The sequence below is a fragment of the Lipotes vexillifer genome, unplaced genomic scaffold (assembly GCF_000442215.2).
Source record: "Lipotes vexillifer unplaced genomic scaffold, Lipotes_vexillifer_v1.1 scaffold225, whole genome shotgun sequence".
Classification (NCBI taxonomy): domain Eukaryota; kingdom Metazoa; phylum Chordata; class Mammalia; order Artiodactyla; family Lipotidae; genus Lipotes; species Lipotes vexillifer.
The window spans coordinates 2472328-2483177 of record NW_006787630.1 but is presented as its reverse complement, the minus strand read 5'-3'; the positions used below and the strand labels follow the sequence as shown (position 1 = coordinate 2483177).

General features: G+C 61.2%; 1 protein-coding gene across 1 annotated transcript in view; it reads left to right on the top strand.

Moving 5' to 3' along the window:
- The window catches only part of HCN2 (hyperpolarization activated cyclic nucleotide gated potassium and sodium channel 2), a 23554-nt gene that overhangs the window by 10561 nt on the left and 2143 nt on the right, over nt 1–10850 (top strand). The window contains 6 exon segments of the mRNA XM_007460418.1: nt 436–859; nt 1869–2030; nt 3059–3277; nt 6007–6153; nt 9674–9914; nt 10068–10232. Coding sequence (XP_007460480.1) covers nt 436–859; nt 1869–2030; nt 3059–3277; nt 6007–6153; nt 9674–9914; nt 10068–10232 — 1358 coding nt within the window.

The window sequence follows — 10850 nt, the reverse complement described above, 5'->3', positions numbered from 1 at the left end:
CCCGCCCCTCCAGCTCCTCCCCTTTTGTCTGTCTTCCCTTCCTGGCTCGGCCCTAGTGCTTTTTGGACGGAAGCCTTGTGCCAGGCACGTTGGGCCTTCGTGGTCCTGGGGAACATTTAGCCAGGTTTTGAGCGGCCTCTTGGACTCTTCCAGGCCTCCGGCTCCTTCAAGGAGAGAAGGTCAGGCTGGGCCAGCGACAGGGACCTGGGCCGGGGGAGCCCAGCCGGCAGTGGAGTGCTGTCTGGGGCTTGGGAGGGCTTCCTGGAGGCGGGGTCCACGCTAGCCGGGGCCAAAGTCTCGGCTTTGCCGGAGGGGGCGGGCGCTGGGCTGGTCTCCAAAGGCGCATGCGCGCGTGGTGGGGCAGGCAGGCTCCGCCCAGGGCCCCCGTGCGAAGGTGGAGGTGTGGCCGCGTGACCGGCTGCGCCTCGCCCCCAGGTTCTACTGGGACTTCACCATGCTGCTCTTCATGGTGGGAAACCTCATCATCATCCCCGTGGGCATCACCTTCTTCAAGGACGAGACCACGGCCCCGTGGATTGTGTTCAACGTGGTCTCGGACACATTCTTCCTCATGGACCTGGTGCTGAACTTCCGCACGGGCATCGTGATCGAGGACAACACGGAGATCATCCTGGACCCCGAGAAGATCAAGAAGAAGTACCTGCGCACGTGGTTCGTGGTAGACTTCGTGTCCTCCATCCCCGTGGACTACATCTTCCTCATCGTAGAGAAGGGCATCGACTCCGAGGTCTACAAGACGGCGCGCGCCCTGCGCATCGTGCGCTTCACCAAGATCCTCAGCCTGCTGCGCCTGCTCCGCCTGTCGCGCCTCATCCGCTACATCCACCAATGGGAGGAGGTGAGCACGGCCGCACGTCGGCGCAGGGGCGGGGCCGTGGGCCTGGGAAGGGTCGTGATGAGCGAGGAGGAGTGGTGACGCGGATTCAGGCGTGGTGTCTGTGGGGTCGTGATGGGCTGGAGCGGGGCTAGGGTGCAGGGGCGCGGGGTCGTGATGGGCGAGGGGGTGGTGATGGGTGAGGATGCCGTGTTGGGACCCGGCCATTGGCTGCAGGGGGGGGCAAGGAGGCACCAGGAACAAAAAGGCGGGGCCGTGATGGGAGACTCTGGGCGGGGCTACCGGGGTCCAGGATCGTGGTCACAGTGAGAGGACAGGTGGGGATACAGGCAAACGAGCGGGGTCATCGGGTGGGGCACTGGGCGGAGTTACAGGGACTGCAGTGAGGGGCCTAGGAAGCTTAGGGGTGGAACCTGGGCCTCGGGGCGGGGGCGTGGTCCCAGGAGCTTGCCCCCGGTGGAGGGTCGGGGGGGTCACAGGGAGCGCAGCATGGACGCTTGACGCATCCGCACCCCTCTCCTTCCTTCTACCCTGTAAGGGGCAGACTCCACAGCCCCCGGTGGCAACGGGGAAACTGAGGCTCCGAGAAGCGAAATCACGCCCCTCTCCCCCAAGTTGAGTCGCCGGCACCGTCCAGGACAGCAACTAGGCTCCGAGGCGGGGAGCGGGTGGAGACAAGGCTGCGGAAAGAGGCTATGGTCCTGGGAGAGGGCAGTGGGCAGCCGGCCAGGCAGAGAGATTTGGGCGCCCGGGGCGGCAGGCCGAGCAGGGGGCCCTGTGCTCTAGTCTAGGGTGCTGCATTACCTTGAAAGGCAACGGGTCTCACGGGAGCGGGGGCCCCACCGGCCGCGTGGGGGGCGTGGTGAGGTGGGGCGGCTCCCAAGGGGAGTGGGCCCTGCGGAGGGCTTCGTCCTCCCACTGCCCGGGTCGCAAGAGGCCGTGGGCGGAGGCCTCTCCCTCGCACACCGTCTGCGGGACTCTCACGGGCGCCGCCCCCCCCCCCGCCCCCCAGATCTTCCACATGACCTATGACCTGGCCAGCGCGGTCATGCGCATCTGCAACCTCATCAGCATGATGCTGCTCCTGTGCCACTGGGACGGCTGCCTGCAGTTCCTAGTGCCGATGCTGCAGGACTTCCCGCGCAACTGCTGGGTCTCCATCAACGGCATGGTGGTGAGCCCCGAGCCCCCCGCCCCACATCCGCTCCCGGAGCGCACGGCGCCTGAAACACTCCTCTGGGGGTGAGCGCCCCTCTGGGCTGCTATCCGACTTCGAGCCTTGCCTTGCAGACCCCGGGACCATGGAGATCTTTGACCGTTTGAGGGCTATAGGACAGTTTCTGTCCCCCAGAGATCGCCTCATCTGCTTACTGTGCTTTGCAGTGCATTCCACTTTTTAATTTGCATACATGTATTTAAAAACCAGTTTTATATCATAGCCCTCAAATGGAAAAGTGGTATCATGGGCCGTGAGAAGTAAAAATTGGAGACTCACAAGCACCTATTACTTCCTGGCTGAGATGCTGAGTGTTAAAAGCTTTCCTCCTGCACGTGGGGCACGGGGCAGGTGGGCGTTGACGGGCGGGAGCAGCGGAGGGAAAACCCGCGGGTGCCCAGCCCGGCGCCTGGCACAGCTGCCTGGCTGAGAAAGCTCACTGTCTGGCCGGACACCCAGGCATGTGGTCCTGTTTCCTGAACGGGGCCCGCTGGCCCCTCCCCTAGACAGGTCAGCTGAGGACTGGGAAGGGCTCCTGGTCCTGCCTGATGCCCCCCCCCCCCGTCTCCGCCCCTCTGATCAGATGTCAGTGTCCCCAGCTCACTGTCTCCAGGGTCCCCGGAACTTTCCCATTCTCTTGGCCTCACAGACACTCTCATCAGAGGTTGAAAAGTGGTGGGGGCTCCTGAGCCCCCAAGGCTAGACTCTGGCCCCTCCGAGCCTCAGTTTCCCAGGACTGAAGTGGGGAGGCAGCTTCAGACCCGCACCTGCTGCTGAGTTGCTGTGACGTGTGTGCACAGCCATGTCAGCTGCCTGAGTCTCAGTTTCCCTTGGTTACCTCTGGAAGACACGGAGCTCACCACCTGGATGCCTGGGGGAGGAGGGGCAGGCGGGGCCCTGGGGGGTGTGTGTGTGTCAAGGGGCTCCCTGGGGGCCGCGAGCGCCCACCCACCTGCCCACCCACCCACCCACCCGTGGCCTTGCAGAACCACTCGTGGAGTGAGCTCTACTCCTTCGCGCTCTTCAAGGCCATGAGCCACATGCTGTGCATCGGGTATGGGCGGCAGGCACCGGAGAGCATGACGGACATCTGGCTGACGATGCTGAGCATGATCGTGGGCGCCACCTGCTACGCCATGTTCATCGGCCACGCCACTGCCCTCATCCAGTCGCTGGACTCCTCGCGGCGCCAGTACCAGGAGAAGGTGAGAGGGGGAGGCACCCCCGTGGGTCTGGGGGTCCACCTCACATCCCCCCAGCTCTGTGGAGGAAGGAAGTCTGGAGCCTGGAGGGGGACAGGGCAGGATGGGTTGAGGGAGACACAGGCCAAGGAACGGGACAGGAGCCAGAGGGGTCCGGACAGGACAGGGCCAGTCCGAGGGGCATCAGGGGGCTCCGGGCGGGGGCGGGGGGGAAGGTCTCTGGGCCATCTCGGGAGGGGCTGGGGTGCTAGGGTCGCTCAAGGACACGGGGGAAGCGTCTGGGGGAGCAAGGATGTCCTGGCACTTGGCCTTGGTGGGGGAACCTCCGTGGAGCCAATCCAAGGGCTGTGGGCCGGGAAGGGCCGAGAGAGGGCGGGTGTGACCCCACAGGCCAGCCCTTTCTGGAGGTCAGCCTCAGTCTCCCCTCCCTAAGGCCAAGGGGGGCCTGGCCCCTGGGACATCGCCCCATTGGCCCTGCACTGCTATCTGATGGCTCCCCCCCCCCCCGTCTCCGCCCCTCTGATCAGATGTCAGTGTCCCCAGCTCACTGTCTCCAGGGTCCCCGGAACTTTCCCATTCTCTTGGCCTCACAGACACTCTCATCAGAGGTTGAAAAGTGGTGGGGGCTCCTGAGCCCCCAAGGCTAGACTCTGGCCCCTCCGAGCCTCAGTTTCCCAGGACTGAAGTGGGGAGGCAGCTTCAGACCCGCACCTGCTGCTGAGTTGCTGTGACGTGTGTGCACAGCCATGTCAGCTGCCTGAGTCTCAGTTTCCCTTGGTTACCTCTGGAAGACACGGAGCTCACCACCTGGATGCCTGGGGGAGGAGGGGCAGGCGGGGCCCTGGGGGGTGTGTGTGTGTCAAGGGGCTCCCTGGGGGCCGCGAGCGCCCACCCACCCGCCCCCCCACCCACCCACCCGTGGCCTTGCAGAACCACTCGTGGAGTGAGCTCTACTCCTTCGCGCTCTTCAAGGCCATGAGCCACATGCTGTGCATCGGGTATGGGCGGCAGGCACCGGAGAGCATGACGGACATCTGGCTGACGATGCTGAGCATGATCGTGGGCGCCACCTGCTACGCCATGTTCATCGGCCACGCCACTGCCCTCATCCAGTCGCTGGACTCCTCGCGGCGCCAGTACCAGGAGAAGGTGAGAGGGGGAGGCACCCCCGTGGGTCTGGGGGTCCACCTCACATCCCCCCAGCTCTGTGGAGGAAGGAAGTCTGGAGCCTGGAGGGGGACAGGGCAGGATGGGTTGAGGGAGACACAGGCCAAGGAACGGGACAGGAGCCAGAGGGGTCCGGACAGGACAGGGCCAGTCCGAGGGGCATCAGGGGGCTCCGGGCGGGGGCGGGGGGGAAGGTCTCTGGGCCATCTCGGGAGGGGCTGGGGTGCTAGGGTCGCTCAAGGACACGGGGGAAGCGTCTGGGGGAGCAAGGATGTCCTGGCACTTGGCCTTGGTGGGGGAACCTCCGTGGAGCCAATCCAAGGGCTGTGGGCCGGGAAGGGCCGAGAGAGGGCGGGTGTGACCCCACAGGCCAGCCCTTTCTGGAGGTCAGCCTCAGTCTCCCCTCCCTAAGGCCAAGGGGGGCCTGGCCCCTGGGACATCGCCCCATTGGCCCTGCACTGCTATCTGATGGCTGGCCTTGGCCAAGCAGCTGCAACACCCCAAGCAGTGCCCAGCAGTCGGGTCGGCTGGGTCAGCTGGGCCTGGTGCCAGGCACCCCGGCTGTCCGGAAGCCACCAGCCTCCCACCCAAACATGAGCTGGTGCCGCCACCCGCCTGCCATCACGGGTTCCGCTGAGCTCAGGGCAGCTGTGGCCAGGCGGGGCTGGGGCGGAAGCGGGGCTGGGGCTCCCCTGAGGGTGCCATCCTGTGGACAGCAGGGCCTGGCACCCCTTCCTTCCTGGTGCCCACACCCCTACCCTGCTCAGGAGGAGCTAGGCTGATTTCTAGAAGGATCATTGGGGAGGGGAGCCAGGGCCACCAAAGGGTCTGGGACCTCTGTGGCGGGGGCCAGTCCAGCCCCCTCTAAGGGCTGGGGGTGGGGTGCTGGTGGCGGGAAAGGGTTGCCAGATGAAATTCAGGACGGGACTTCCCAGTGGTCCAGGGGTTAAGACTCCACGCTGCCACTGTAGGGGACACGGGTTCCACCCCTGGTAGGGGAAGTTCTGCATGCCATGTGGCATGGCCAAAAAAAAGGAAATTCAGGACATAGCAATAACTTTGTTTCTTTTAATTCATTCATTCACTTCTGGCTGCGTTGGGTCTTCGCTGCTACGCGCGGGCTTTCTCTAGCTGCAGTGCGTGGGCTTTCTCTAGTCGCAGTGCATGGGCTTCTCATTGCAGTGGCTTCTCTTGCTGTGCAGCGCGGGCTCAGCAGTTGTGGCGCAGCAGTTGTGGCGCACGGGCTCTAGGGCGCAGGCTCCGTAGTTGTGGCGCACAGGCTTAGCTGCTCCAGGCTTAGCTGCTCCATGGCACGTGGGATCTTCCGGGACCAGGGCTCGAACCCGTGTCCCCTGCACTGGCAGGCGGATTCTTGACCACTGCACCACCAGGGAAGTCCCCTGTCCAGGATATCCTTATCTGGGGCATTTTGGTCGTTTATCTGAAGTTCAGATCGCCCTGGGCATCTCGTATTGTGTTACTGTTAAGTCGAGGCCCACTCGGGGTGGGGGCTCGGGGGCGGCGGCCGCTGACCCGGGCCCCCCCACCCCCCGGCCCTGTTACAGTACAAGCAGGTGGAGCAGTACATGTCCTTCCACAAGCTGCCTGCTGACTTCCGCCAGAAGATCCATGACTACTACGAGCACCGCTACCAGGGCAAGATGTTCGACGAGGACAGCATCCTGGGCGAGCTCAATGGGCCCCTGCGGGAGGTGAGGTGGGGGTCCGCGTGCGGAGGAGGGTCCTGGGGGAGCCCCCACGGGCCCCTGCAGGAGGTGAGGGGCGGGGTGCTCACTCCAGAGGCTCGAGGGAGGGTCCTTCCTGCCCCTCCCAGCTCCTGTTGTGGCCCATGGTTCTCGGTGTCCTTGGCTTGTGGACACGTCACCCCGGCCTCTTCCTTCGTCTTCACGTGGCCTGTTCCTGTGTCTCTGTGTCCCCTCCTCTGTAAGGACACCAGCCACTGGGTTCAGCACGACCTCATCTTAACCAGTCACACCTGCAAAGACCCTGTTTCCACATCTGGCCCCGTTCACACGTACCAGGGCTCAGGACTTCAGTGTATGATGGTGGTGGGCGGACAGTCCAATCCGTGACCCTCAGCAAGCGGTTACTGGGCGCCAGCTGTGTGCCCTGCCCTGTTTCCAGGGAGGTGGTGCCAGAGGGGAAGCTCTGGGAGGGACGGAGTGGGGAGGGGCTTGGGGCGACTCACAGAGGCAAGTGTGAGCCTGCGTGGCCCTGCGGAGGGATAGGAACGGCCACTAGGATTTCTTCTGAGGGTGGAGGTGCCTCCCAGCAGGCAAGCACTGTGGCTACCTGCAATGAAAATATTCGCTTCGTAATTATTTTCATTCATTCACTCATTTACAGACAAACACACACCTCACAGACCACAAAATGCATGAAATGCCGTGTCGAGTGTATTCAGAGTGGTGCCACCACTGCCGTCTCCCCGGCCGCTCAGGACACCCGGCCCTCACTCCCCATTCCCCTCCCTCCAGCCCCTGGCGACCTGTGTTTGATCATTACTTAGGTGTTTACATAAAGTCAAATTTACAAAACCAGATATATTCAGAAAATGCCCGTCTCCTGTCCTGTCCCTCTGCCCGGTTTCCTCCTGCTTTCTCCGTCCATTTTCTGCCTTTTTAACAAAACAAAGGCGGGCAGGCCTCCGGGGTGTCCGTGCCTGGCGCTCCCTCTCTGGGTCCTGTTTGCTTTGTGGGAGGAGCTCTCGGCACAGGGCAGAGGCGAGGGTGGGGTCGGGGCCCTGCCGGTCTGTCCAGATTCCCCTCCGAGGGCGCCACGAGGGAGACGGTCCCAAAACGCCCAGGTGAGAGGTGCACCCCTCAGGTGCGATTCTCTTATTTTCCTGCCATCAGGGGCTTATTTGCATTTCTCTTTCTGTAAACTGTTCATAACTTTTACTTGTTTTCCTACAGAACTTTAGGTCTTTTTGTTGTTTTTATTTATTATTTATTTTTTAAAGATTGGGAGCGATTTATTTATTTATTTATTTATGGCTGCGTTGGGTCTTCAATGCTGCATGCGGACTTTCTCTAGTTGCGGCTAGCGGGGGGCTACTCTTCGTTGCAGTGCGTGGGCTTCTCATTGCGGTGGCTTCTCTTGTTGCAGAGCACGGGCTCTAGGCACGCGGGCTTCAGCAGTTGTGGCTCTCGGGCTCAGCTGCTCCGTGGCCTGTGGGACCTTGCCGGACCAGGGCTCGAACCCGTGTCCCCTGCGTTGGCAGGCGGATTCTTAACGACTGCGCCACCAGGGAGGTCCCTGGCCATTTTGTCTTTAAAACTTGCTTACTGTGGTTTTTTTTCCCCCACGTGTGGAATTTTTATGCCCTGTACGTCACGTGCTGCATGTATGCTTGCTGTACACAGTAAGTGTTCAATGTGTGCTTGTGTAACAGAGCGGGTGTTACAGAGGGTTCAGTGTTTGCCTTCTGTACACAGCAGGTGCTCAACACCTGACTGCTGTACATAGTAGGTTCTGAGTATCTACTCTCTGCGGACATCAGGCACACAATACATGCTCGCTGTATACAGCAGACGCACAATACCTGCTTGCTCTACATACCCAGGCTTTAGAGGGATTTGCCCACGTTTTCTTCTGATACTTGTGGAGTTTCACTATTGGCATGTAGACCCCCTATGCCTTTGGAATTTATCGTGGAATCTGGCGTGAGGAAGGGATCCAGTCTTATCTGCTGTGTGGGGCTGAACCATCTGGCTCTGCCCCGAGACTTGGCGGGGGAGGGGCACCTTCAGCTGAAGTTCCCTCCTGCTTGGCTCTGTTTCTGGACTTTTCATCTGTCCCACCGGCCTGTCTGCTCTGTGTGTGCCAAACCCACTCTGCATCGCAGAGGTCTGCGATGTGCTTCGGTGCCTTAGAGGGCGAGTTCCCCCTCCCTGCTCGTCTTTGTCACGGGCTTCCTGCTACTTCTGCTCATTTGTTCTAAATGCACTTGACTAGCCCCGGTTATCGAGAAGTGAGCCGGGCGGCATTTCCACAGGGCTCTGTGTCCTATATCCCTGCCCGGGGAGAATGGGTGTCTTCCATCTCGAAGATGGTGAGCAGTGCTCTCTAAGGGCACGGTGTGTTCATGGCTCTTCTGTGCCTCTGGGAGGGTTTTCAACGTTTCCTCATACATGGATTTGGTCATGTTCCGGTAAACTCGTGCCATGCCATCTTACTTAGCTCTTTATGCGGGTGGAAATGGGGTCTTCTCATCCATCACGTCTTCTTCGGAGTGGCTTTCGTTTGCCTGTACAAGAGCTGTGGATTTTTTTTTTAATTATTTATTTTTGGCTGTGTTGGTTCTTTGTTGCTGCACGCGGACTTTCTCTAGTTGAGGCAAGCGGGGTCTACTCTGCAGTGCACAGGCTTCTCATTGCGGTGGCTTCTCTTGTTGTGGGGCATGGGCTCTAGGGTGCGCAGGCTTCAGTAGTTGTGGCATGCGGGCTCAGGAGTTGTGGCTCACGGGCTCTAGAGCACAGGCTCAGTACTTGTGGCGCACGGGCTTAGCTGCTCCGCGGCATGTGGGATCCTCCCGGACCGGGGCACGAACCCGTGTCCCCTGCATTGGCAAGCGGACTCTTAACCACTGCGCCATCAGGGAAGCCCGATTTTCTTTGTAAGGTAAGCAAAGTGCCCCGTCATTAGGGCACACCCGATGGATGTTCCATCAAGTGAAATCCCCACGTGAGCCCCACCCAGATCAAATATGGAGCATTTCCATCCCGCAGAAGCTGCTTTGCCAAGGATAACCGTCATCCTGACTTCTACCCCCGTGGATTCATTTTAAGGCTCTTGGTTTTCATGTTGGTTTTTTTAATCGCTTGGTATTTTGACAAATTTCCCTTGTTACAGTTTTCCACTGACTCTTTTGGGTTTTTCAGGCAATCCCATTAACACAGATAGTAAAGAGAGAGTTTTCCTTTCTCCTTTCCAATTCTCACGTCTCTGAATGCTCTTCCGTGTCTAACCCGCGTCGGCCAGTATTGCCGACACAGAGTTCAGCAGTAGAGGATCTTGGGAATCTTTTCTTGATCCTGTCTTTGGTGGCAAAACCTCCAGCATTTGCCTATTAAGATGCTGGCTTTCAGGCTAACGTGTTAAATGCCCCTCACAAACCAAAGGTCTGAGAGGTGCAACAGTCCCAAAGGTAGGGTGCGGTGGAGGGGCGGGCGTGCGCCCTGCCGTCAGCCCCGCCTCCCACCCCTACAGGAGATCGTCAACTTCAACTGCCGGAAGCTGGTGGCCTCGATGCCGCTGTTCGCCAACGCCGACCCCAACTTCGTCACGGCCATGCTGACCAAGCTGAAGTTCGAGGTCTTCCAGCCGGGCGACTGCATCATCCGAGAGGGCACCGTCGGCAAGAAGATGTACTTTATCCAGCACGGGGTGCTCAGTGTGCTCACCAAGGGCAGCAAGGAGATGAAGCTGTCCGACGGCTCCTACTTCGGGGGTGAGCGTCTGTGGGCAGGGCCGCTGGCGGCAGATGGAGGTCGGGCTGGGGAACCCAGGGGCAGGAAGGTCCTGGGGCGGGCCCTGGGGACAGCTGGCTCGGGCCGCTGGGTGTGGCCCAGCAGTGAGGACGCTGCCCCTGGCTGCAACACAGAGATCTGCCTGCTGACGCGGGGCCGGCGCACGGCGAGCGTGCGGGCTGACACCTACTGCCGCCTCTACTCGCTGAGCGTGGACAACTTCAACGAGGTGCTGGAGGAGTACCCCATGATGCGGCGGGCCTTCGAGACGGTCGCCATCGACCGCCTGGACCGCATCGGTGAGTGGGCCCAGCGGTCAGCCTCAGTGGCTGTTGGGGGGCCGCCTGAGGAGCGGGGGTGGCGTGGCCCAGCTGACCCTCAGGGCCCCTTCTGACCCCCGGACCAGATTCCTTGACCCACTTTCTCTCTTGGCTAGACACGGCCCCGGTTTCCCAAGGATGGGGAAATGGGTGTTTCTGCTCCCTAGGCAAATGTTTGAGCACCACTGTGTGCCGGGAGGTGTAGATGTGGCCCACGAGGATGACGTGCTGGCTACCCTCAGGCTTGTCACGGAGGAGGGGATGTCCTTGTGACTCCAAGTGGAGACCCAGATGGGTAGGCGTTGCCGGTAGAAAGACAAGAGGCACGTTCTGGGAGTGGAGACAGCATGTGCCAAGGCCCTGAGGTGGGCAAGAGGCCTGGAGTCCAGGGACTCAGGGAAGCTGGGAGGGAGGCGGGCACCAGGCACATGAGGCCACAGGGCTGCAGAGGCAGGCGTTTTGGGCGGTAGGTCAGAAGCACTGGGGAGCCACGGATGATCCCGGGCAGGGGAGGACCTGATCAGATGTGCACTTTATGAGGGTGCGCGTACGGAGGAACCTGGTGGCCTGGCCTGTGTGTGTGTGTGGGGGGGGGGG